General features: G+C 44.8%; 2 protein-coding genes across 8 annotated transcripts; both read right to left on the bottom strand.

Annotated features, from left to right (window-relative positions):
* Positions 1-470: 470 nt before the first annotated feature.
* On the bottom strand, positions 471-7241 carry pgghg (protein-glucosylgalactosylhydroxylysine glucosidase). 3 transcript variants are annotated; one of them, XM_072385962.1, is made up of 15 exons: positions 6972-7241; positions 6822-6858; positions 6236-6530; positions 5936-6146; positions 5423-5858; positions 5226-5345; positions 3874-4005; positions 3691-3802; positions 2985-3057; positions 2759-2895; positions 2539-2672; positions 1385-1480; positions 1214-1311; positions 865-1088; positions 471-723 (listed from the first exon to the last, which is right to left on the bottom strand). In XM_072385962.1, exons 3-15 carry the CDS (start codon positions 6477-6479, stop codon positions 647-649), a joined length of 2094 nt encoding a protein of 697 aa, XP_072242063.1. In that variant the 5' UTR covers positions 6480-6530; positions 6822-6858; positions 6972-7241; the 3' UTR covers positions 471-646. The 3 variants fall into 3 exon arrangements, with proteins under 3 accessions (XP_072242063.1, XP_072242062.1, XP_072242061.1); XM_072385961.1 differs by lacking the exon at positions 6822-6858 and having other exon boundaries at positions 6889-7241; XM_072385960.1 differs by lacking the exon at positions 6822-6858.
* A 557-nt stretch (positions 7242-7798) lies between these two features.
* LOC140307195 (protein phosphatase 1 regulatory subunit 12A) lies at positions 7799-27026 on the bottom strand. 5 transcript variants are annotated; one of them, XM_072385972.1, is made up of 25 exons: positions 26671-27026; positions 21785-21915; positions 21461-21579; positions 20595-20751; positions 20313-20457; positions 20152-20226; positions 19951-20030; positions 17000-17193; positions 16762-16871; positions 16465-16662; positions 16221-16303; positions 16040-16129; positions 15771-15872; positions 15577-15678; positions 15404-15494; positions 15168-15305; positions 14970-15072; positions 14764-14867; positions 14588-14647; positions 14484-14506; positions 14312-14375; positions 14128-14232; positions 13936-13986; positions 13685-13735; positions 7799-9084 (listed from the first exon to the last, which is right to left on the bottom strand). In XM_072385972.1, the coding sequence occupies exons 1-25, from the start codon at positions 26944-26946 to the stop codon at positions 9079-9081; spliced, it is 2658 nt and encodes an 885-aa protein (XP_072242073.1). In that variant the 5' UTR covers positions 26947-27026; the 3' UTR covers positions 7799-9078. The 5 variants fall into 5 exon arrangements, with proteins under 5 accessions (XP_072242073.1, XP_072242070.1, XP_072242071.1 ...); XM_072385969.1 differs by lacking the exon at positions 7799-9084 and adding an exon at positions 9485-11037; XM_072385970.1 differs by lacking the exon at positions 7799-9084 and adding an exon at positions 9485-11037 and having other exon boundaries at positions 17000-17169.
* Positions 27027-27708: the final 682 nt, after the last annotated feature.

Genomic DNA, 27708 nt, shown 5'->3' with positions numbered 1-27708 from the left:
GATGCAGTTGCTGTCTATGCAGAAAATGAAGCCTCAGTATGTTTGTGACCATCTGTCACACAACAGCTTAGAAAGGTGAGGTGCGCAAGTCTTCAACTGTATTAAACTGGTAAAGATACATAGGATATATCCACAGAAATTTTAAATTTCTATAAATCAAACCGAGCCATATTTCTTGTATTTTGTCTCCAGATCATTAAAATAGTACACACATTCAAGCAAACCCCTCAATTAAAATGAGGAACTTGTTTGAGTGAGTATATCTGCTTTTAAAATATGTTAATTTATTTCTGTCATCAAGAGGTAAGGGGCATCAAGCTCACAAAGTAGTAGTAAGGAGCTCATACTCACCGTTTTTTTTTTTTAAATCAAAACCTAAACAAACACTTCATTCATATTTTATAAATCATATTTTTGCTCATTTGTGGCCCAGCTGTGTGAGCCACAAGCAGGTAGTCGAAAACTTTAACTCACGTTGGCCTTCTTTTATTGAAACTCATACAATTAATCCATGTTTGTTCATGTAAATGTTTACAGACATAACAGTAACATAACACTGTCTTGTATCCTGAATATAAAACACAATGCTCAACATGTTTTTTGGTTCTCTGTAAATGAAATGATGAGGACGATCAATGGTCCCGTTTCAGAGAGGCCAGCAGGAAGACGTAGAATCCACTTTGCATATGCAACCTGGCTCTCGAGGAAATGTCACCGGCTGCCCTGAAGTGAAAACACATTAATCATGTCTTTTTGCTGCACTTTGCACTATCAACAACATACACATTTTTGTTGGATAGACAGGCTTTCTTCTGTTGAACAGAAACCGACTGCTGTCGTTACTTGTCGCTGCTTGTTTGTTACCTGGCGGGAGGGGGATTGTAACTCCTGAAGCCTTCAGGACAACTTGTAGATTGTAGGGCTTAGTGTTGCCAGCACCGCCTGCCTGTTCCTTGAGTATGATACAGATTTCATCTTTCCTGAGCAGCCAGTCCATCTGACGGCCCAGATAGTTCACACCACGGACACAAAGCTCACAGATGTCAGGAAGAAGCAGTGGGGAAAAGACCAAGCATTCCTTTTGAACTCTAGAATAAAATAAAAAAACACCAAGTGAAGCTTTTCTTTTTTTTTTTTTATCACCATGTACCCACTGTTGGCTGTGCACATTAAAAGATTTGCACTGGGTATAATGGAAAGACTGATAACTGACCTGAAACCTGTAAAACCAAATAGCACAGCCTGCAGGAATCCTCCCATACCTGTGAGAAAGTTGACTGCACCTGAGCCATCTGATGATTCAGTCCATACCTGTAAAGAGACGCAATGAGGCGTTTACTGAATAAATATTGGGATTATGAGATTGTGCGAGTCATTAGGATACCTGGAACGGGCCCTTGATGTTCTTGAAGCACTTTTCAAGTAAACGTTGAGCTCTCTCCGCCTCTCCCAGCTCCAGCCAGCCAATTGCAAACATACTCTGACAATGGAAGGCAAAAGGTTTGGTGCCTACATACGCTGACAAGTAACGGTTGAATGCTGGGATGTGGATCACAAGCAGGTCATTTTTTTCATGTCTTTACTTGATTAAATCTGTACTTGTAAATGTGAGTCACTCATTTTTAGTGGTAGACTGATATTCCAGTGTAGCACTCAACATAATTTTCAGGTATTTTGTGCCAGTTTTCCAAAACTATGCTGTTTACAGTGTGACTAAAAGAGAATGCAATGATTTGCAAATAACTGACAGCCCTATTTTGAATTGATAACAGTACAATGAGCATGCAAAATGTTTACATTTGGAGGTTCTGTTGTTTTTAGGGAAGAAAGAGCCGGAACAAGGGAAACAAAAGACAGAAAATGGGTTATGTTAAACTGAAAAAAGCTCATTCAGAGTTCATCACTCCACGAAAGACTGTGTGGAGATCCCCTACAGCACATAGTAAGAAAAAAAAAAAATGTTAATACAGAAAGATACTAAATACAGGCTTTGGAGCAGCACCTGGTTGTTGAAATCCAGATGTCATCTTTTTCAGGGCATTTGTAAAACAATGCAAAAAAACACACTCATAAGTATCAGAACAGCTTGACTCTGTTCCAAAAGATTCCAGGTGCTTAGTAAGCTCGCCTGCAGACCAAAACTGACACGAGGTGAAACATTTGGAATATTTTGAAACAAAAAATGTGATTCAATCATTAATTTTTCTTTTCAGAACTACATCAATTGGCCTTCATATTTCGGAAAGGTTTGCAACACAGAGGTAAAATAACCCTGACCCAGCAGTTTGGAAACATGTTGCATCAGTGAAATACAGTGAGAAATGATTTGCCAATCAACGCATTCTGCTTTTATTTTCATTCTTTATAGAAGCCAAACTGTTTTGGAAGTCTGGTACATTCATCTACCACTAAAACAAGATGTAACACATGCAAATTGCAACGTCAAATTCCAATATCTGGTTAAATTTGTTATTGATGGCAACCATAAGGTACTTATAACCCCAAACTGAGCGACAGTGTTGTATTTATTTATTTTACCCATGTCATGGCTGGACCATTGGGGTCTGTTACTGGCTCGTATGCTTCCAGATCGTTCCTCCTAACCTCAGTGGGCATCGTCAGACCCAGAGGATAACCCAGCATCACTGTGTCTGCCTGCTTCACTGGTTGCCCTGTGTGAGAGCCAAAACACATTGTCATTTTATGGGTGCTGGACCTCCTTACATGGGTCGGTGTCAGAGAGGCACAAACATTTAACCTTTTTTATAGCCGTCGTACTCAGGATGGTACTGGGACTCTTGGTCAAAAGGTATCTTGAGCTGGTCAGCCACCAATTGCCATTCCTTTGGTGCAGGATGTTGGAGGAGGTCAGCCAACTCAACTGCAAACTGGAGACTAACAAATGACACGTTTTGTTTTCAAATACCGATGTTCATATGCGGATGTCTGACATGTAGTGATGTGTTTAAACACTGTGTTAGTACCTGAGTTTGGCCACTGTGTTTGTGTACACAGAGTTGTTGACGTTGTAGTAATATTCATCAGGTGGCATGACACCTGAATGCAAATGAAGTGAAAGATTTGGCAACATTTGTTAGATATAATATGAATTGCTATGCATCGTCATGAATATAATAGACAATAGATACAGTGTATGCCTGTAGATAATCCAGGAAACTTGGCTGGCTTTTAAGGGATTTTATGTGTTTCCAAAAAGGTTTTAGTGCACACCTCATATGGCACACACTAAATAAGCATTCTTAAAAGGTGTCATATTAGGAGTATATATCAAACATGTTTGTGAGTTAATACAACTTTTTTAGTAGAAAACTGATTGACCTGCTAAATCTAAATGGGTTTGCATTCTGGGATTTACTTAATTACTGTAGATTGTTCTGAATAATGTTAAGAGAATAGGCAAAAAAAGTTAATAAGACACATTTTTAAAGTAGAATATCACAATAATGAAAGGATGAAAGTTAAATAATACTTCATGGAACATCATGGAAAAGTAAACCTGATTCCTGCATCTTATTCTATAAAATTCTGGCCTCTGAAGAGGCAGATTAATGTAATTAATCTCATGGCTTTTATTGCACACATTCAAAGAGAAAAGTAGCTCCTGCACCTTTGCTGTTCAAACCTCCAATAAACACAGCAGCCTATTCTCTTTCTAACAATGGCCTTTACCTAACAGGTGATATTTCTGGTCCTGAGGGTCCCATGTTACCCTGGAAACCCAATAGTCAGCCACCCCGTAGATCACCTCACTGCCTCGACCCTCTCTGAACATGGAAAGATCCTGGAACAAAGAGTTCAGTTATCAGCACTAAATATGATAATATGAAAGGAAACAAGTATAAAGGACCAAACCTCAGAGAGGTAAAGATAGTGTTGGAAGGCCAGTGTGACGTCCCCATTGATGTGAATCTCTTGTTGTCCATAAATGTCCTCTGGACAGACCTCTCTCCCTGAGACGGCACTCTCCCATGGGAACTTCAGCCCCTGTAAAGATAGCATCTGTTCTTTAGAAGACGCATTATTATCAAAATGTGGAACCAGAGCTCCAGAGAGTCTAACTTGCCTTATGTTCTGCATGTACTTTGTTGAATTAATAAATACAGACTGAAGCAAACAAAGCAAAGGAAAATTTTTATTGGGCTGCTCTTTAAAGCAACCCCAATAAAAAACAGGCACTGTGAATGATGCAGGGTGAGCTAAAACTAAGATAATGATCACCATTGAAGAGAGACAGAGAAACCACCTTTCATCAAAGTCTTCCTGTTTATGTTTCAAAGCAAATCTGATTTTTCCGATACACATTGACCATTTTCGCTATTAAAGGAGCGCTGACTTGTTTTCCACGATCTGCGCTGACTGAATTTCTCCAGCTGAAATTGGCCCACAAGAAGTAAAAAAACTCTCAGAAAGTCACTTTATATAAAGATTTGTTCTTGTTCGTTGTGCCTTTTGAGGAGCTGTGACATCACTGCAAATATTTATTGCTAATACAATATTTTTCAGGCCAGTGAAGAAATGTTACACCATGCACGACATTCAAATTCAAATGTACTCATCTTAGATGGCGCAGATAGCTCCTATTTGTTTGATTTAGTTAAAAAGGTCTACGTATTTCAGCTTTATGATTGCTGTTGTAATAGGTGCAGTATGCAGTTTAGCATTGCTTTGCTGAAATATGCAAGGCATCGTCTGGATGGGGACATACGCTGCTATAATTTCAAATTAAGATTGGCAGACTGAGAACAAGGATATCCAATATTGATTTTCATCTCTTGTGGCCAAAACTGTTTCCAGATTCTCTGAATCTTTTGATGACATCATGTACGGTTGATGATTGAATATTCAAAGTCTTGGCAATTTTACATTGAGGAACCTAATGGATGCAGTATTTTACACATTTACATCTGAGAGACTCAGCCTCTCTCAGGTTCTCTTTTTATACCCAGTCACTTACGAACTGTCACCAGTTAATGTAAGCAGTTGCGACACGTTCCTCCGGCCTTTCTTTCGAGTTTACCCGTTTCTTTGCCCCCTTAAAATGTCCTGTTTCCTATGTCCTATTGTGAATGAAATATTGTTGGTTTTAAATTTCACTTTCTGTAAAATGATTTTAGTGTTTTAACCAATATCATTTTTTATTATTTCAGAGTTGAAGATTAGAAAATAGAGTGGATGGTGACAGCAGACCATTCTGATCATCATACCTTGTAGCCCTGCTTTTGAGCGTTGTCTTTAGCACCATCTATAGTTCTCACTCTGTACTCCAGCACTGATCGGGCTAACTTGGGGTAGAAAAGTGCTATCCCAGGATACATCCAAATGTCCTGACAAGAGAAGGGAGGGTCACACTGTGACACATTTTACAACACAAACAAATAATACCTCTTGCCACTAGCCTCACCTGGTCCCAGAAAACATGGCCCCAGTAATCCTGACCGTCCCCACCATTAGAAAGTCCACCGGGACTGACTCCACCGAAAGAGCTGGAGGTGTCATGTATGGAGGGGAAGGCGCTGAGGAGGTAGAACATACAGCCAATCAGGGCTCTGCAGAGGTTCTCTGACCCTACTACCTCCACCTTGCTCTGAAGCCACAGCTCTGTCCAGGCCTTCTCGTGTGAGGGACGCATGTTACCGGTTGCAATCAGGTTCAGGCCCTGATCGAAACCGGCCTCAGCAGAGTCCAAACTATTGGCCACAACCAGGAAGAAGCCCCAACGAGCCTGGGTCTGCTCTGGTGGTAGCGTCAGAGTGGAGGGTACAGGGGTCCATATTAGGTGCACCTTGGGACAGGAGCCTCCCGGGACCTCCGCCGTGGATGTCTGTCCTTGAATGTGGCTGGTGGAGAAGGGAATGTAGCTAATGTAATAGTTTCAACTTGTATAAACTCAACTAAAGGATTTTGTCAACCTCACCTTCCTCCTTTGTAATCAGGGCCAGACTCGAAAACAATGTCTTTGCTCTGAGGGGCGAACGCACTGACCAGATTAACTGTGGCTGGTTCCTCTGAGTCCCCCTCACGTACCAGCAGAACCTCCATCACCATGAGGTTGGGGTAGAATCGGTGAGAATACAAAGACTGCGAGGCGGTTGCATTGGCTAAGCTCAGAGTGTGGGTGAAAATGCCTAAATGAAATGAGAGGACAGAATAAAAAAAAGCATTCAGTCCTACTAACCTCTGCTTACTCGAGAGTCACCTGCACTGCAGACACTACCTGTGTGGGTGTCCAGGCTGTAGGTGTGTCGGGCAGGTTCTTCCGTCTCAATCCTCACAGCAAGAGGACAGGGGACGTCAGCTCTGTGGCAGAGGCCACCCTCCCCATTATAAACACTACCCATATGCATGATATTGTTGTAGACCCTCCAGCCCAGAAGTCCATTCGCCAGTGGAGGGAGGAAGCGGGGGTCACTGGGCAGAGAGTCAGTGGTGAATATGTACGGGTCTGAGTCACAGGACATGGTGAGCAGGTGATCCTCTCACAGTCACAGAGGGTTGCAGGATGTCTTCAGCTAAATTTACAATTATTGTACTCATTATAGGGTGTGAAAACATCTGTATCCCGACACATTTTGTCACAAAGCAAGAAGAGATGTTCATGTAATGATGTCATTACTGGCATGCTCTCTTTTCACAGGCTCATGTCAGAAATGGCTATTTGCAGACTGTGTACTTTGACACTTTTGTGTCACAAGATGCGTTCGAATAAAATCTTTACATGTCATGCAGATAACTGAAATTTGTCAAATTTATAAAATGAGATACCAGCTAAGCGATATGAAAAGTAAAAAGGATTAACTTACTGAACAGATACTTTTCCCCACCTCCGTTAGCTTTAAACTATAAGTTAGTTTGACAACAAACACACACTCAGTGATCAAGAAAAGCAGAGTTGTAGCCCTCAGCGTCCTACACAAACATCTCTTAAGTCAGTGGGAATGTTTCGGCCTCACGTGAACAGGAAGAAGCATCTGTTTCTGGAACAAAGAGGAATGCAGGGGGAAAAAAACCCCAAAGTGTAGACACAACCTGGAGAAGATCCCAAAGCGCTTCTTCAACGTTCTTTAAAGCCTAACTGGTAGAAATACAGCCTGTGTGCTCCAATTTCCGCCAGAGCTCATATCTACAGTGAGAAAAGCAATCCAAAGTAGCTCATAAAGTGGAACAAAGTCATTTTGTAGTATCTCAGCTGTAGGAGGAGGCCTTGTGGCTCTTTGTGCTGTACAGAAAATGCGGACTTGGTTTTGGTCTGCTGAAAAACATGGCCTGGATTGAATGCGGCGGTCAAACGTCTGAGCTCAGCTGCACAGTGGACCGAGAGAAAAGAGGCCATGCTCAAGGTATTTCATTGAAATGTCAAGTGAACCTTAATGCTAGACAGAAGAACATAGACTGACATTTATGTTTGAGCTGAGCCGTCAAAGGCTTAAAAGTTGCCATCTAATGTTTACAATTAAAGCAGCAGATCCACTTGGCTGAGGCAGAGAACATACTCTGAAGGTCACAGTAAAAGTGTTTATATTATCATCACGTCACTCTCTCCAAACTAAATCACGTCAGCTCTTCTCCGCTTGCTAGTTACTCCTCGTTTCTTCTTTTTATTCTCATGGTAGCAGCTCTTCGCTCCAATAAAACGGGGCTCTTTATCTTTATCATCTTGTCACGTCATGTATACATTTCTTTCCACTGAAATTTCCCAGTTGTTCACAATGGTACACAGTTATCACTGTTGCAGTTTGAATTACCCTTTAAAGAATGAAAAGAAGACTTTTTTTTAGGGGGTCAGAAATATTTTATTGTGATTGAAACTTGATTGAAGTGTGGTGGGCAACAAAACGAGATGCACACACGTGAGATTTCCAAACTGTATTCTTCCCCTAATATCATTGCCAGACAAACTTACTCGGTTTTATAATCGTGAAAATTTCATACAATGGTAGATCATGAAACATATAAATGGCTGCAACCCATACTGATGTGGTAAACGACTGCGTGGAAGTAAACATACATCAAATCAAAGCAAGATTTTAAACAAGTTACAATTTGGCTTTGCAAACATTTAATGTGAAGGGAAATGCATTCAGCACCTTTATCAGAACCGAAGGAGTCACACACTGTGTTTCAGTGAAAACACACACACACACACACATTACCACCACATTGTTTACCCAAAGGTCCTAAAACCTCCTAGATAACTGTTGTTGGAAAACTATCTGCTCAATGCCTGTTCATCTGCAAAAATTGAGTTGGACTGAGTCAAAGTCTGCTGATTATCCCAAAGTACAACAGGGCTTGTAGATACTGCTGTTTGAGGTCTACTGTTTATTCTGGCTTTTAGAAACATCCCTGGTGATGTCAGCAATCAGTTTTTTGACACAAAGTATAGAAAACAGACACGAAAAACATTATTCCATGAGTTAAACCATGGGAACTAAAAGTTAGGGTGTTGCAAACTCTATCTCAACTTCTCTAATCGTTTCAACTAATCTATCTCTTGTGAGGCTCCAAGCTTGATGGAAATGTGATAATAAACCTTAACAAAGCCACAAATACATTTTTATATATTCTAACCACATAAGTTACATGCTTGTCCAATCAAATTCAGACTTAGTGTGACACAATAGGTAATACTAAATGTACTGTACTGATTTAATCAGTTCACCTATCACTAGTTTTTATTAAACTGTGTACCTCTAAACTGTCCAATTAGTCACAAATAATTCTAAAAAGTTCACACACATGCAACCTGCAGCCAGGAGCTACCTACTTTGTCCAGATACTTATTTCCTGATAACAAGACTGTTGTTTTCGTCCCAGAAAAACCAGCTGTCAAATTGAATAATCACCTCAGCATCGCACAATCCTTCAGTTTCACCAGCTGCGGGACTGCAGCATTACATTAGCTGCACCTCTTGGTGGCACCAAGGAGCCGTTTGTGCAGCATCTGGCATCATGCCGGAGGTCAGAGCCACAAACCCTGGGAAAAGCAGCGCTTTGTCCATATAAGGCTGCAATCCATCCGCTTCCCTCTTCCTCCCCAGCTCCCTTCCTCTGCCTTTCTCAGACCTGAGGGATATTTACAGAGAGAGAGCTGCGGCCGGCTTGCCCTTCCTTATTAGGAGCTCAGCTTGTTGTCAGTACTTCTACCCTGCAGGACAGTGGTCCATCTCTCTGCTCTCAGATGGGACAAACAGATGGATGACTAGTGTTAACTACACTTCAGTGCCAATGGACACGAGCTCAAAAGACACCAGGACTCACACAGCTTTTCCCCAGATCTCTGCACACTCGTCCATCACATACTAATTTCTGTGATGACCCTCAAGCCACTCTTGATGTATTGTCCACCTGGGAGCAGCAGTAGATTATTGCAACAGCGCAAACATACTGTAAATACATCTGTGCAGCCCTGTTTCCTCTTTTAGGTTCATGGTATGTTAGTGTTGCAGCTGTCGTTTCCCCCCCCCCCTCCCAAGTGATGTTCGACATCTGGCTACCAGCGAGCAGAAAAACTGACGCTGCACACAAGGACGGCGCAGTACAGTGGGGGTGAAACGGTGGAAAGAAGACAAGCAGGTGACCAGAAAACATAAAAGTGAACGACAGTGAGACAAGCGCATGTACAAAGAAAACAGGAATGCAAGCAAAGACACGGGTGTTGCTGATGGAAACGCGTCTAGGATCCATCTCAGTCAAACTGACTGTTTTTGTTACTAAAACATCAGTCAGAGAAGTGAATAAAAGCTTCAAACCACACTCCTGACTAGTGCAGACAATAACCAAACAGTTGCTACAAATATTTCTTTTTATTAGGTGCAGACATCCATATTTAATATTAGGAAACCAACATGTGAAGCAAGGCTATATGGAGTTTCACTTCAAAGGGGGTATTATTCAAGACTAACGTTTATATACAGAACCATGCTTCTTTGCAAGAGAGGAACTGACAATGAAAAGAATCTTTACCAATGGCAACAGTTAAAACCATTCATAGCATAATAGGCTTGGGACAGCAGAACAGCAATTTATTTAACTGTGCAACAACCCTTTGACTTCAGCTTAAACTTCCCTGTCTACTCACTCAGAGAGGAGCCGTCGTGAGAAGGCGCTGCTCCGAACTAACGCTGTCTGTCTGGAGGACGGGCAAAGCCTCGTGGATGATTTATTGCTTTGCAGAGAGTAAAGTGCTGTGGTCAAGTGACCAAGTTCATTTTTAAGAGCATGGACTATGTCTGTGGTCACAAAAAAAACATTATTTTGAAAAAAAAATAATAAAGATGTGGGGAAGTGCATAGGTGGAGAGGTAGGTGGGTTCAAACACTTGCATGTGGAAACAAAACAACCCAACAGAGCTTCACAGACTTCCCCTGCCGTCAGGACTTGGCCGGGCGTAAAGGCGGAGCCTGAAATACGCTTCAGAGTTGAGTTTCAGAAGAATACAACGAAACGTTTTAACTTTGAGTGGGGAAAACTTTGTGAATGTGTGACGTGAACGTGTTCACCAAAAAGAAAAAAAAAAGTAGAAAATAAAATAAATACAAAGTGGGAGCTTTAAGACACAAGCAGTCTTCTGTGCTCAGTGGAACGTGCATCGAGGAAGTACGGATGCACATATAGAACTGTGTGTGCATGTCGGCGTCCCCCTGACGCACAGTCATAGTACATCGTCGTTGTGTTTTGTTGCAACCGTGGCAGCCTCTGGCCGTGGCCACAGGTCCTCCTGTGACAACTGAGCATTAAGGCACACAAAAGACACTCCAGCTGTTATTAGAGAGGCATCACAATCCAAGTCAAACTGTAGTGCTCATGTGCGCTGGACATTCTGCTACCCCGCCCCCCTCTCGCTCTTTGGCACTGGGAGGAATGTATGGAAGGAAGGATGGAAAAATGGATGAATGGATGGAGAGGGGGGCTCCCTGGAGGTTGTCTCATCTATTTAGAGAGTTTGCTGATGACACGGATCAGTGCTCCATTTTCATCTTTAAGACGCTGGTTGTCTGCTCTCAGGTCAACCAGAACCTGGAGGTAAAAGTTGAGCTTTCGTTAATACAGATCAAAAAGGATAGAAAAAAAGGAAGTTTGAACTTTGTTAGGAGCGTACTGCCTGTAATCACATCACTCAAACGATTACAGTTTTCACAGCAGGCAGAGCGGCCCTCTGTTGTGGGAAAACAAGCTCAACATGAAGCCATAGCTTTGGATGCTGTATGTAATGCAGCAGCTACTGATAAAAAATACACCTGTTTTTTTATTTTTTTATTTATTAACGTTTATGACATGCCAAGACGGCACGTTAATAAACCCCAGATAGGCTAAACACCAGCATTAAGCAGCGAACTCAACGGCAACTGAAATGGTTGATTTACCATCATAAATACAATAAAAGCTGCTCTGAGTTAGCGGCACAGGACGAAGCAGACCGCACAACTCATGCCATGCTGACAGCTGGATCATTTTTAACGCTGAAGGTCAGTGATCTTTTGCTGCAGTGCTCTCATAACTTTGGTCATGAAACGCTACAAGCCCTTACATGTGTTACTAATACGCTGAACTGTCACTAAAGAAGCAAATACATGATGATACAGAGAAGAGCTCATCAGAAGACCTGATATTAGGAGATAAACTAATAACCATACGGGATTTGTTCCCATTTTCTATCAAAGTGCTTTTAAACAGCAGCATTGAAACAAATTCAAAGTGTTTTTCAATACATGATGAAAAAAACAACTTACAAGCAAACGTGATATTCCGCACGTGTGAATTAGAGCGTATGAACAGGAAACTGGAAATGTTGCTGTTTAGTTGCTCAGAATGTGATCGAAAGATTGAGATTGTCGTGTGTGTGTAAAGTTAAAAAAGCTCTAAGCCAGCAGTTACTTGGCTCAGTTCAGAGACTCGTAAACAGAGGGAAGCAGCTAGCCTGGCTCCACCATGTCACAGAACTATCCCTCCAGCACCCTCATCTGGGAGCCAAAACCCTGGATGTGAGCAGATGCTTTGGAAGGAGGCTCTGTGAGGAGATTTGTAATCAGCAACCACTTTATCAAACATCATTAGAAAATTAGGCACGCGAGGACCCAAAAGATGGCGTCACTTTTCTCTTTGGACTATTTCTTGTTGTTCTGTAAGCACAGGAGCTCGCATACCAGAAATTTAGCATGATTAAAACCTCGGCCGAGTTTGGCCCAGTTCATGTGCATCAGCCAAATGGGACCTTACAGATGAACATGCAAAACTCGGCTCAAAGACAGTAAGAATGACGTCCTAGAGCTGGCCTCCGAACACTGGCCCCTGTCCATGAGATGAAACAACTGTGTTGAACACACAGTTGTACAAATGTACTACAGCTGAAGAGTCCAAACAAAGCCAAACCTGGTAACCACCTCTGAGTCAGAGCTGCCTGATGTTAACGCACCGTTCTGACACGTTTCCCTTCAAGCGATTCAGCTGAACACAGTGCCTTGCAAAGGATTCGGCCCCAGTGGCATTTCTCTCCCCACCCACTTTGTTAAATTTAAGCTGGAATTAAAAGACATTTTCGCCAACCACTTCAAAAGTGCAACATATTTGTAACAAAAAAAAAAAGAGAATGAAAAGAGATGAAGAAATATATTCATCCCCACAAAGACAAACTTTGGTAGAGGCCTGTCATGCAACAAATGGTTTCCAACTGTTCCAGCTTCTTTGGAGTTGGATGGGTTCTGCTGGTGTAAAGCAGTCCAAGTCATTAATTTCACTGATTCCCAGTCAGACTGAGGTCTGGGATTTCACAAGGATGTTCCAATTTTAATGTTTTCCACTAAACCAATCAAGTGGTGATGTTGCAGTGTGCAAATTGTGAATAGTAAAACACTCGGTTCTATTTCATGCTGGAACAGGTTTATTTATCACCGTGCATCATTTCGATCAATTCTGACCAACTTTACCAGGCCTGTTGATTCCAAACATCGCCACAGTATGACCTCCGCGCTCACTGTGGTGCTACGGTGTCGTTCAAGGTCATCTTTGGTCTTTTTGTTAACCAATCAAATGTCTTTTCATGCCCCATCTGAGTTTTAGGCCATATTATTCACCATTTCAGTTAGGAGATTCAGCGTTGCTCTGATGAACATGAATAAAATAAAAAATAATAATAAAAAAAAAAAAAGCCATGGGGGGTGGATCCTCTCACAAGGCACTGCACCACTGCATCTTCTATGTTTAATCTGTCCAAAGCTATAAGAAGGCATTAAAAAAACTACACGATTCCACTTTACTGTGAAGAGTATGCATATTTACCAAAAATAAACCAAAACAAAAAGTATTTAAATAAAACCTGATGGAGAGGACTTTGCATTGCTTGCCTGGATGACTTGTAATGACAGACTTATTTCACATTCAGAATAATAACACAGATGCCTCTCGGGGGGGAAACTGGGAGAAGTTGCTTGGCAGGTAAAATAAATGCTGACTTGATAAACAACCCAATTAACCCCCCCCCCCCCCCCCCCTGAGTCATAACATACACACCAACCTCATCACACCTGTTGAACACAGTGAGAAAACAGCTCTCTGCAGTGTGCCCTCACCGCGTCGCTGAACCGCACAAGCTAAAGCCAGGCTAATCAAGCAGAAGCATGCAAAGCGTCGGTGGCCATGATAAGACTCACTCTGAACCTTTCCTCACCTTTAGGTCCTCCTCCAGCTCTGCCATGCGCCGCTCCAACATCCTCCGGTCCTGGTGCCAGGGAAACGTGAGAGGGGGCAGAGAGGAAGTGATGTAGAGGAGAGGAAGGAGCACAAAAGTCGAGTGAAAACACGTGAGGAAGTGGTTTTTGTGGGGGGGGGGGGGGTAGAGAGGAGAATGCATCAACAGACAGCAGGGGTGGCAGTGGTGTGGCAGATGAAGCTACAAAAACATCAGCAGGGACACGTTACCTTTCTCTCCAGCTCCAGCAGGGCTGAACAGTCACTGAAACGCTCCTGTCTCTGTTGGATACAACAAACTATGTTAACATCACCACAACCCACTGAAGGCCATGCTTGCCAAAAGAGTGGACAAAATATCTGACACGCAACCTGAAACGCACGGATGACATCACTAAACAAAATGGCACATGGTGCTGTCACCTGTGTGGCCTTCTCCAGGTCCAACCTGGTCTGACTGATGATCCTCTGAGTATCCTGCAGCTGAGACTGGAGCTGGCTGTTTTCTCTGGACAGCTCCTCAAACAACTGACACACACACACACATGAAAGCAATAAATGACCGGGACACATTACTGAAAACGCACTGTCAGCCCTGCCCGCTGACCTTTTTAAAATCTTTAGAATCAGATCCTCCTCCCTGGGTGCGGTCGTTGGAAGATGTGTCCAACCTGAGCGGATGATGAACGAACAGAGGTCAGAGAGGCTGCCGTCACACAGACTGTGCTGACAGAATGCAGAAGGCAGCTTGGATCAAACAGGCTGGAGTCATACTATACCTGGAACTTGTGTGTTGGTCTTTCTGCAAACAGAAGAAAGCAAATAAGTACGGCTGCCGTGTCTGGCTACAGTCCTGAGTGTAAAATGAAGTGTGCGCACACACCTGTGGATCCAGCCCACTCCCTGAGAACTCTTCCTCTCCGTTGGGATCAATGTCTTCACTCTGCAGATGGCCGACAGCACAACATGTTCTTAAAAGCACATCAAGGAGAAGCTACTCATTTCAGCCCACGCTTTGCTGCAGCGCTTTTCCAGATGAGGACTGTTTGTTGTGTTTACCTCCCCGGTCCTCTGTGCCTTCCTCCTGGCACGAGCCTGTCTCCTCTCCCTGCGCTCTCTGGCCCATCGCTCCGTTTCACTCTCTCCTGTGCTGGCCTCGACATCTGACACAGACCCAAACAGAACTCTTAGAGCAACGTTAAACATCAGAATGCACCCTTAAGTGCCGTGTTATGGTAGAAAAAACGGGAGTCATGGGTGAGTACCTCGCCTGTCAGAGGTCTGAGGCCTCGGAGTGCCAGCAGGCTGCGTGAGGCCCAGCAGGTCAGACTTCTGCAGACTGGCAATACGAGACCTCCAGCTCACTTCCTGTAAGCACAGTGAGCCCCCCGCCATGTCATGTCACGTGACGTTATATAAGAGCAGCAGCAAACAGGCCTGCAACTGTGATATATGGCTCTCACCCCCTCTTCTGCCTTCTTCTGTTTTGCTTCCTTCTCTTTCTCCTTCTCTTCTTCCTCTGTCTTCTCTCTCCCTTTGTTGTCCGTCTTCATGGTTTTAATGGTCTTTTCTGCCTCCTGCAGATCCGTCAGCGTCACCCCCTTCACATGAGAGAAGACGGCCATGAACCAAACTGACAGAATACGAGCCGATGCTCACCGATTCGACTCTGGGGGCAGAGATTCCGTAAAATCTGTACCTGAGTAGAGCGGCGGGATTGCCGTGCGTGTCTGGAGCGAGCTTTTCTCTGCGCCTCCGCCTCCTCATCCCGCACAGGTGTCAGATAGGACCTGCAACGACAAGAATCGCAGTTTTAGCCACACAGTTGCACCTTCTGCATTCCTTCAACCCAAACTGCATTGTTTTACTCACTTGCGCCTCTGTTTGGTCTCTTGTTCACCTGTAGTTGTGCTCAGAGAGTTGGAGGCGTTCCAGGACGACTGATCCCTCTTTTCTGTCTGTTCCTGAGGATTTCTTCGGGAGAAGGAACAAAATAAAAAGGCTGTTCTTTCAAATTAGAGAGCAAAACATCTCCGACAAAAGGACCCCGCATAAAAATGAAATACCTCTGAGCTAAGACACTATTAAGGCGGCCGAGTCCAGCTGAACTTGTTCCTGTGCTTGATGAGGTCACGGTGGCGTCATCCAGTCTCCTTCCATAAGATGAGCTAGAGACGAGACAGAGCCAATTGGAAACACAAAGGCATCTTTCACAGCCACACGAACACACAAATCAGCATTCGCAGCTGGGGGTGTGGGATAATGAGCTCTTACAGTGCAAACACAACCACGAGAGCAATCAAGTACAAGACAGGCAGTGAGCAGCGTGACTGACCTGTGAAGCAAAAACGGGGTGGAACTAGTGAGCTCATTTCCTGACTGACTATGAAGGCGTCGGGTGTAAGAGGAGCTACGGCTTAGCCAACTAAGGGAGAGACAGGGTGACACGGGCACATATGCAGTGACTCAGATTCTGCTTTGAAAAGTGCAGAACATTCATGAGAGTTAAGGCCCACCTGTTGGAGCTATCAGGGCTGCTATCTGGAATACTGAAGAGTCTCCGTGTTGGAATTGGCGGCACTCGAGCGAGCCTTGGCTCCTGAAAACGAGGGAGGGAGGTCTGTTTATCAGTCATTTATTCGACTAAGACAGTGGACTGGCTGTAGAAGAAGCCCTTGGCTGGCCACGTTCGAATCATAAACAAGACGATGGCGCTTTCGTGGATGCATTAATCTCAGATTAGCGTGCGCGCTCGCGTACCTTGGCGTCGGCCTCGGAGCTGAGGCGGGGGCTGGAGGCAGAGCGGGTCATTCCCAGGGCAGGTTCTGCAGGTCTGCTGGTGTCCTGGCTCGAGTCAGAGAGCCCGGCCGAGCCCAGAGTCACAGAGCTGCCCGCCTTCCTCAGAGATGTTCTCCATGAGCCCGGGGCTTCGGTGGCTGGAGGCTTGCTTGGCTCCTGCTACACTTGCAATAAAAGTCACCGCTGTTATTATTCTTTACAGCTCCCATAAAGTAAAACCGACACTGGCGTTCACCATATAATGTCTCTACAGACTACCTTTTTCACTTGGCTGGCAGTGGTACTTGCTGACATGGAGGTAGAAAGCAGGCTGGTGGTGTTTCGCTTGTTGTTCAAGTTGTTTATGATTTCTCTGTTTTTTGCTTTCTCTGCAACAGGGAAAATTTTTCAGCAAAAGTAAAATCACGAAGGTCTTGTCTGATAAACTTCACATCTTCTTAAGTACTGATCAGCATCAACTCCAAAGACGTGGACTTCCACAGCAGCCCCCCCTCACCTGACTCTGCGTCGCTCTCAGACTCACTCTCTTCCTCTGAGCTGGAGCTGCTGGAGGCTTTCGCCTGGCTCTGCGCCGTCTGGCCTTCCTCCTCCTCGTCCTCGGCTGGACTGCTCTGCAGGGCGGGGGGAGGGTGCTTCTCCCGCTCGTGAAGGCCGATCTTCTCTTTACTGCTCATACGGGAGATAGAGGTCCTGCAGGGGCGGGCCAAGGTGGAACAACAGGTGGCATGCAGGGAGCTGATCAGTGAGTGTCATGATCCATGTGCAGCCAATCAAAGCCACCATGCACCAACTAACACATCGGCAGGTGGAACGCTGGGTCACTCTTTGTGATGCCTTGTGTATTGTCCACAGTGTTTCCTTTTCCACTCCAATGACAGATAGCAACCGAGCAGCAACTCAAACGACAGATCAAATGTCTCAGTGCCACACTACATACCAATGTTAAACATGACGATGCACTTTATAGCTGCCTTTACAGCACAGGGTACCTTTTGGGAGTTTTTTCACCCAACTCCATCACCTTGGTAACTTATTCTACGCTGAACATATTAACCCGTGTTCAGCTGCACTACAGAAACGCCACAAGGCGTGGTGCATACATTTGTTTTCAGGTTTAGCCCTGTTCTGTAGCCAAATCCTTTTTACACCCCCGATCTTGCCACAGATTACTCAATACGTTTTCATGGAAAGTTTGTTCCCTCTCTGGTTACAGCTCGGCCGGGTCATTCGATTAGACTTACTTTCTTTGTCCGTTATACAAGCACAAGAGTGGAATTCATTTATAGATGAAGTATCTCCGATTCCGCTATGAGGTGCCGATATGCCCCCTCTCAGCTCGGTCGTTTTGGGCTTTTTCTCGTTGACCCTCCACATCGAGCCAAAACAACTGACATACAAGCTGGAGTGGTGAGTTGGGCAACTTTACAGCTCTGTGCATTTTGCTCTGTTTAAATTAATTTTTTTTCTTCTTAAAGTTAGATTGTCGCCATCCTTTATGGTAAGTCAGTGTTGTTACCGGCCACTTTTTCCCCCCTTTCTTCACTGGCTTCTTCCGTTACTTCCAGGTCAAAGACCGGGACAAGAACTGATGGAGCGTGAAACAAATGCCTTGGCAAATCTGAATCGCACTGAATATTTAGAGAAAGTGACGGCGCTCCACCCATTACTTCTGCCTACTGCCCACGACGCCTGGTTAGTTTGTGTTTCGTTTGGCTAAAGAAAGACGAATAAATTCAGCAGAGGAGTGATGAGATGGAGAAAGGAAAAAGACAGAGAGGCTGGATCTCACCGGGAGCAATTGAATGCAACTCTATTGAATGCAAGATCTGATAATTAACAAGTTGGTACTGTGCCTCAAATCCTCCTCTGCTTTTAAATTAATCTGATACGTCCAAATACATTCAGAAGTGTGTTTGTTTCATTAAGTCATATGCACTGGGTTTTATAAGCTACTATTTCGCTAATAAGGAGGGGTTTTTAATATTGAAACTCATTAGAAAGTTGGATTTTGGTTACGAAGAGTAGAAATGACCGTATGATTCTACGATTTGAGAGATTGAGTCGGCGGTTTGAGCATAAAAACACTATTTTTCACTGTTTTTCAGTCTCTATGCAGTGAATGTTTCTATCACACCTTGTTTTTGACATCCTGTTCAGAACTGTTGTAAACAGTGACACAGGACACACATTAGCTGTTCATACAGAGGGAACAGTCATGGTGGATAATAGTGAAAATGACTAAAGTGACCCTCTCTGCGGCAGCATTGGCCTTTAGAATACAGGGAGTGTATTTTCTTTAAGAATAGTCATTCTTTCCAGGTATTCTGTGACAAAAAACAGTCTATTACCACTTTGTCGATGAGGATTCTTCTCCCGTTACCCACCACTGGGAGAATTCCTCAGAAAGATGTCTATTCAAAGTTCAAACATGCATTTTAAATCTTACACGGCAGCAGAAAACTACTTGAAGTTAAGATATAGGGCTGCGCTGATGCAGCCTCTCTCCCCCTGAGGCCTTCTATTTCCTTCTCATAACTTCTTTGTTTTAAAAGTCACGAAGGCCGCACGCACATGTTCGTGCACACGAGTCTCTGTCAGAGACAGCATAATAACCCACTTTTTCTGGTTAAAAAGACTCCCACAAACGGAGGGCCGGCATCCAAGTCCATATAGGTTCATTCTTAACCTCCGAAATAGAGATCTAAGAGCTATTTCGTCTTTTATCACAGGTTGGTAACTGAGCCCAACCCTTTAAGCAGGTTGGTCTTTTGGTTTCGGCTCAGGTTGTTTCGGAGCATGCTGCTCTATTGTGATCCCAACAGCCAAAATCACGTCCATTAACAAAATGTTGAATGCAGCCGAAAACACGACATTTGCTGCACGATAAATGCATCTCCGCTATCTCGTTTCCCCAATTTTTGAAAGCCTTGGGATTGAAAATAAAATGTGATCAATTAGGTAACCCCGCCTCCCACCCAGCACGGCTCTTGGCATGAGTGCGTAAGTGGAAGTGTCAGCCACACCCGGTAAGTAGCTGCTCTGATAAGATTCTTCTGCTACTTCAAACAATAAAACACATTTAAAAGGTTAATGGAGGCAGGAGGTCAATCTAAAACGAGAGCCATATCAACTCCCTGAACTTTGCAGTGTTTTATGACTCCCTTCCCCCCCACGTCAGACGTAAGATATCCCCCATGCATGTCATATATTGAAAACAATTAGTATCCAGTTTGACACTCAGGCAGAGACTGTCCCTGACTGCTCCATCTATCCGGGTCAACGTCAGTGGAAAGAGAAAACACAGTTCAAAGGAACGCTGCGGCTGCTAACATCATACCTGCATGCAGACAACTGGATTTATGGGATTCAGCTGAGGATGAGCATAGCGTGTACCCACACACACACACACACACACACACACACACACACACATACACTGGCACTGACCTGCGAGTGCGAACTGGTACTATGGAGATTTGTGGACTTGTCTCAATAACAGGTGTCTGTTTCTCTTTCTCGCTGCGTAACTGAGGAGGAATATAAACAGACATAAACACAGAGAACATTTGCTGCTGCGGCGCCATCCGTCATATCAGGTTTATCTAACCGGGTGAGATAGTCGCGGAGCCAATGTGAAGGCAGACTCACAGCGTTCTGTTTCTTCTGTAGCTCCTCCAGAGTGTCCACGAGGTTCTCATCTGCAACATCTAGAGGCGTTTGTCCCTACAAGGACATCAACAGTTAGGCCAGAGGCTAAAGCTTCGATCGCAGCCTTAACGCCAAGGAAAAGTTGTTTGTCTTGCCCTCACCACGATGTTCACTGCGCCCATGTCGCACATGTTGTCAGCCAGCAGGGTGCACACCTCCTCCTGCCCCCAGTGAGCCGCCGCATGCAGAGGCGTCCACCCGTCCGTGTCCCTGCTGTCCACATCCACGCCACACTGTAAAAGTACCCTGACCGAGGCAAAGGAAGAGGGGGAGGGAGAGGAGGAGAGTGGATGTGGATAAAAGCTGTTTCACTTGGTACAATACCAAAATAAGACATAAGCTAGCAAGGCCACATAGCTCCGCTGGGCGCGCTTAATGCTCACTTTAGGACTTCGATGTAGCCTTTGGCAGCGGCGACGTGCAGAGCCGTGGCCTTGGTGTTTGGGTGAGGTGTGAGAGTGCCACCTCCTTCCAGCACTGCCATGGCATCCTGGAGCATGATCCTCTCCTCCTCCTTTCGGGCCTTGTCCACGTCTATTCCTGCAATGCACGAGCGAACAAGGACACAGAGACACAGACATGTCTATAATCAGTTAGAAGAAGGAAAAAACCAACACAGTATGCACGGACAAGAAGGATTCAGCACCGTTGACACCAGTGCGGGTCACAGAGTGTTCGTTAGACACGGACTCCGTCCTCATTTCTTTGCCACCTTCTTTAAGACTCGTGACGGACAGTTTGACTGGGATTTATTCAAAAGAACGAAGCGAAAACAATAACCGAGGCCACAGCTGTGCCAAAGCACTCTGTCACAAGTGACTCTTTAACTCACTGAAAGTATTTCCAACCACATTTCCAACTAATCCACTGACATCCGACATCATAATCTAGTAACTGCGGTGGCATTTGCGAAATGGAAAAAAATTTGGAAGAAAAAAAAACTCAAATAAACCCCTTAACAGGAAAATCAAATCTTCTAAAGTGACTGAAATCACTGACGGTATGTAAAGTTTTCGTTTATTGCTGGCAATATTGCAGCATTCAGAAAGTAAGGTTTGATTTGATTTGACACGCTGAAATAAAATATCAGTTGGCCTGTTGTCACCACCACAGCTGTCAGCTGGGAGCAGCAAACGTTTCTTTATTAAAGATCCCTTAACCTTCAGTCTAATCTAAATGTGTGTGTTTGTGAGTGCAAAGTGATTCGGTTTTTAATGATTCTGCTTTTTTCCCAGTTAATTCCCCCCACCTTGCTTTTTGATTTCAGCTTTGAGCAGCCTCTCCATAGCATCCTCTGTGGCAACATCCAGAGGAAGCTCCCCTTCACTGTTTACTGCCCCGACGTGCGCGCCGTGTTCTAGCAGGTACCTTAAAAAAAAAAAAGAAAAAGAGGAAAGGTTTGGCCCAAATACGGTGACAGTAAACGCACATTGCAGTTGGACAGGTGCTCGGCTTCAGCCCGGACCGTTACAGGGTCGACCTCTGGACTGACTGAGAATGAACGCAGGCCTTCACACGCTCAGCACCACAGATACAACCGCGGCACGCCACAGCGACGGCGCTCAGCACTCACTTAGCGATCTGGATGAAGCCGCAGGAGGCCGCCGCGTGCAGAGGAGTCCAGCCCTCGTTGTCCCCTCTGTTGACGTCGCTCCCGCTCTCCACCAGGAACTGCACCATCTCGGCGTTTTCATCAATGCAGGCCTGACAGAGGACGGACAGGATGGAGTTGGGCTGCAGTTTAACACAGTGCACAAGGTTTCCCGGACCTGCCTCACTACGCTTTGTTGTGAAAGGCAAAACTCCAGACATTTCCAAAATCTATTAAAGTCGACTAAAGCAGCAGGGATAAAACAATGACTACTGTGTCTACTTGCTGTAATGACTTTCTGCTAAGTGGGCTGCTAAAAGCCCTCGAGTACTTTCCAAAACAGTCATTTTGCGGCTCGAGTGAAACAGTGAATCTATTTAGCAGCTACTCCTGAGGCGAGGTCCAGCAAAAGATCGCAGCGTGATCCAACACAAGTCCCAAGATAAATCGCATGAGGACCTCATGGGATCACGTTATAATATTGCTTTAATACCAGTTAATATTTATGAGATGGAAGGGGAAAAAAAATAGAAGGTAGGATCTGTTTGAACAATTCTCAAGAAAAATGTTTCTCCTTACACTGGAGGAGTTCTTAATCTCTTTAAAGTTGTTCTTTAAACAGGTTCAAACGCTCGGCCAGTGTTCTCCTGTCTGAAAAAAACGTGACAGTCGGGTCAGACGGGGTTTATGATGCTGTGTGATAACAGCGTTTCGTGCAGTGTATCGTATTACTGCAGAGCACCTTAGGATTGACGCTCACAGGCTTCTTTCTGGGTTTCTCACGGCTTTCCTCACAGATCAAACACTGCAACTGACCTTATCGTTAAAGAGGAGGCTGCTGAACTAAGTGGAACGGATGATAATTAGCCTAAAACCGATGGATTCTGCTCTGAGTTAAACAGCTGCAAAGTATGGAAGCCTGAGTTCAACCTTCTAACAGAAGCAATCGCTCCCCAGTTTCATTTGGACAACTGTCAGCTTGAGTTGTTCCAAATAAAGAACAACAATGATATTAGGGGCATTTTGACGCCAACACCTGGTGCATAAACGCAACGTGTATTTTTACAAGAGGCTGAAAGACTGTTTTGTTCCAGACTCTCTTATCAAGATCGTTGACTTTTGAGATCTCTCCACCGCCGCAGCTGACGGCAGACATGGGTGGCCGAGTTTGAATGGAGCGTTTACAGACCGTAACAAGTACTCCTGCTGTACAGCTTAAAGTTAACAGATTGTTCCGATTAAACATCATGATAAAGTTGATCATATCATGATTCAGCAAGTTAGACGTGTTCAACACTGCGAGCCCCACCCCGAAGGCTTCGGGCAATCCAGACGGTACCAGCCCCCTCCCGGGGTAATTTTTAGGGGTAAACTGTCTCCCTGGAACTCTTTCAGGCCCTGCTTCCTTAAGTGGACATGGAGGTGGGGTCAAAGAACGGACTGCCAAAAGAACGCAGTTTCTGCAGCTTTAGTCATCTGGAAATGCACGTTAAAAAGGGCAATTCTGTGTCTGCTCGGTCTCATGTAAATGATGAGAAAGTTCTGTCTGTTTTGTTTCATGTGTTAATCACTGTCAACACGGCTGAACGGGTGTAACACAGATCAGAAACCATGGTAACCAGCCGACTGAAATGTAGGCTGGCGTTCGCCTTTAATTCAAGGGCCGCATTACAAGTCCTTACAGGGTGATGCTTTTGATCAGCTCATTTAAATACAATCCAATTTATTCAAATAGACCGATGACGCGTCAACACGCGAAAGGGAAAAACAAGTTCAAAATAAGTCCAATAAAATCCCACCAGAACCCATCCAGTTGCATCCAAATCAGTAGAAGCCGATTCATACAAAAACAGGGTAGCAAAGGAAGCCAAGAGATGACATCACACCTCTAATTTAATTCAATCCCTGGTCCTGAACAGGAACAGGGCAGCTGGTGACGGCAGATCAAGTCCTTTATTATGACATACAGGGAAACCGCATCACTGTCTCAATACTTCTGGACCTGTCTGCACTGCACATGTAAGGCGTCTTTACAAGAAAAGTGGTCTCTGCTGGTGTACAAAGGCGCTAAAGCTTAGCTGCTTTGGATTCCCCGATGTTTTAGTGTCAGTCAGCTGCTTGTGGACTTTATACTCATTTATCTGATGGACAGTTTGGTGCGTCTCTGCGATGAGTGAGAGACTTTTACCAGCCCCCAGGGAGAGTTGCTCCCTTTGCTCTTCCAGGTTCAGAAAACTCTGGAAAGACGGTCGCCCTATGAACTGCTCGTTAAACTGATTGAATCCAAACTGTCCATCTTGTGGCTAATGAAATAAAAGATGAATTGTATGCAATGGTGAAAGTCCACTAACACGAGGCTGGACACGGAACAAACTGAGCATCTTCACTTGACATGTTTACTCCGTTTAGAAAAAAAGTGGTTTCATTTTTCATGTTTCTTGCCGGTTGACTGCTCGTCAGGAAGTTCTTTCTCGTGCTTTAAGAAAAGCATTTGTACTCATTTAAGAGTAAATTACAGAAGAAAAAAACACTCAGAATGTGGTGGAGACACAGTAACGGCTCTCTGAGGCACAGATAAATGCAATTCTGGGAAACATGCTAACATTTACTGAAACACAAACCACAGCTGGGACATGAGAACTCTGTTAGTTTTCCAAGTGTCTGCTCATAAACCGATGTGTTGGACAAACAGATTTTTGACCTTCTCACGGCACCGGATGAGAAGTTGAGGGATCTCTGAAGTCCCTGCGATTCACCCTGAGGGGGATGTGGACGCCCGCAGCAAATTTCAAGACAATCCGTCCAATAGAAGCTGAGACGTTTCAGTGGAAACCGCAAATGTCAACCTCATGGAGGGGACCACCAGAGACATCAGGATCCGTCCTCTGGAGACATTTCATGGCAACTCATCGCACAGTTGCTGGGACACTTGATATGTTTCAGCGTTTACCCGTAAAAACAACAACAAAACGATGAGCAATTGGTGTTGACACACTTGGTGTACGCTGTGTGACTTCACTGTGGTCAGCTGATGAGATGATTCATCAAGATATGTCTAAGTAACGCGTTTCCAGCCAGTCATTATCATAACGGCCGCTCTGCAGGATGTTCCCCGCACAGAACCATGTCCATCAGGCGTGACTTAAGCCACCTAAGAGGCTTTGCGTTTGGGCTAAATCAACTAATCACAAAGCTGCTGCAAGCCTCTTTCGTTCCTCACAATATGAGATAATTAGTCAGCCAGCTGGGTGGAAAGAAATTCAAATGTGGTCATTGTGAGACTGAAAGATGAGGCTTGTGGTAGCCAGTCCAGAGCAGCCGGAGGAGCCAAAAAGCGGCGTTCACTCGCTGCCGAGGGGAGCCCTCCGAACGAGTGGGTGCTCCAGGCAGAATGAATGAACAGAGGGCTCTTCTTGCCCCCCGTATGCTCTGGAAGGTGCACACACAATCTCCCAGCAGACTCCTTCACTGGGTCATCAAGTGACTCATTGTGGAAATTGCCTTTGACAACAGCAGCTTGTGCTGTTTGAGGAATGTTTTCCATTTCTTCATCCGAAAATCCCTGAAGTCCCCTCCATGGGGAACTGGCAAAGGGAAGGAGAAAGAGAAAGAAAGAGAAAGAAAGAGCAAGGCGAGAGGAGGAGGAGGAGAACGTGGAGGAGGAGGAGGAGGAGGGTGTTGTGGAGAAGACAGAGAGGCCTTGGATGGAGAGGACGGAAAGTTTGGAGAGTGTGGGCCTATATTTAATTCAAGTTGCCGAGCAACAGATGAGCAACAGGGGAGAAAGGGATGGAGGGCAGGATTGAGACCACACCGGGTGACGCTCCCACTTGTGAGTCAACCAAAAGATGGCCACGAACCGAAGATTGGGCTCCTCTTTAGTGGTGGCTTCTTTTGCCTTAAATGACAGGAAGAGATCTCATTGCTTGGAGGACGCAGACAGACACAGGCCAGCTGAGGCACCCCTCAGCTCCAGTGGGAAGCTCAATCAGAAGCACATCATCCTCAAATATCATGTCTGAATCCATCAGGCATTGCCCTCACTTTGTGTAATGGCACGGCAATGTTTGACAGCCGGTGTCAGAAACGCAGAGGAAGCGCTGCATCACAGGGCCTGTGTGACAGTGATGTTGTCCAGACAGCAGCTCAGTGTTATGGCTGAAGTCAAGAGGAAGGAGAGACTCTGAAACTGCGCTGCAGCCAGACTGGACTGTGTGGGGCTCACAAATGCAGCCATCTGCACACTGACACAAAGCACTTTTAGGTGAAAGCAGGTCTATTAAACCTATTCCCCAGCGCTGCTCGTGGTTCTCTTCCTTGACTTTGTAGAGACCTGTTGATCAGATGATGAAAACTGCCCCCTATTTTTTCTGCGACTCCACCGGGGAGTGTCTGTCATAAGCCTGCGAGTCAGCGCCCATGAAAGCGTAAAAAAACCATCGCAGAGAGGCTCTGGGGTAACATGTTTTCACTGTCTGCTGTTTGCAGGACAGAAAATTGTAACTTGCAGAGGAAAACAGCACAGAGCCTTCAAATAGGCTACAACATACCGACTGTGCCCGTCTACACAGGCCAGAAATTCTGCCTGGACCTCTCTGAACAAACCTCGTCATTATAAGCGATGGGTTCAGTTTAAGCTACAGAAACTGGTTCGTTAAATGTCGCAAAATGTTTGCCTGGTTTCTTGGAAAGCAGGAGATTTTAACCCACCGAGTTAGATAACGCTAATGCCTCTTCGCAGAGAGGATCATTAACGGATCAGCGCTGCCGTTAGATGAGCGTCACTTGGCAGTAAGCAGCTCCGCGGTTAACTCAGAGGCAAACAAATAAACTCTGCTGTTAACAGGCGAAAAGTTGAAAGTCCCCACCTGGTGAAGCGCTGTCAGACCGTCTACGTTGGCGTGGTTGATGTCAGCTCCCTGCCGGAGCAGCGCTGCCACCTCCTCCCGGTCTCCGGCGGAGCAGGCGGCCATAAACACCGCTCCTTGGGCGAACCGTACTTTCGCCCGCCGCGTCGCAGAAACGACCGAAGTTCCCCGGGTTTCCGATCCCGTCTGGTCCGTTTCTGAGCCCAGCCATCGCTGGAGCTGATCCTGCCTTCGCTGTTTGGCAGCTTCGGACCGGGAATGGTCAGTGGCCGCCATCTTCCCTGGTCTGTCCCGGACAGATTCAGCTCATGGTACGAGGAGAGGAGCGGAGTGCGGTGTTTGAATTGGGCCTCCCCCGGGCTGCGCCCCCTGCTGGACAAACTCTACTTTGAACTTCTGTGACTGAGTGGCAGTCCGGTGCTGCCTTCAAGTGCTGCTCAGAAAATGTTCTATCCTCAGACAACGAGTGTCTCAGTTGAAAATACTTATACACGTTTGCAATGCACATTCTTTATTTATATGTTTTATTAACTTTACTTCTTTTAAAAAAAAACAACTAAACCATAGTCTAAAACATATACCAAAATAAACTAAATCTTGTAATTCTCTCTTCCTCATAGGCTAGGCTGACCTTTAATCATCAACAAAAACAATGCAAATATAAAGATGTTAATATGCCTGTCTCAAGCTTTATTCGTTGATGACACAAAACATTTCGAGATCCTGCATCTCATAACGTTACAATTTACTGATTTTTTTTTAAGACACTCTATGTTAAACTAAAAGTTCAAATAACCATGAAACTGAACAAAAAATAGTACATATTCTGAAGAAGGGACAAAGGGGAATCTACTATTGAGGGAAATTGAAATCTACTATTGAAATCTGCTTCAACGTAACAATTGGCTATGAATTGCACAAATATTGTGTTTTGGAAGAAAAGTTTATGGTGCTTATGGAGGCGGAAACACATGCACATCTCCATTACTGCATTCACAAAACTAAAGCAACTGTTAAAACTGTTAGAGCAGAACTGTA

Source organism: Leuresthes tenuis, unplaced genomic scaffold, assembly GCF_036924035.1.
Source record: "Leuresthes tenuis unplaced genomic scaffold, fLeuTen1.0.hap1 SCAF_5, whole genome shotgun sequence".
NCBI lineage: Eukaryota > Metazoa > Chordata > Actinopteri > Atheriniformes > Atherinopsidae > Leuresthes > Leuresthes tenuis.
Note: the sequence above shows the minus strand (reverse complement) of the source record. Positions and strands in the feature narration are given on the sequence as shown.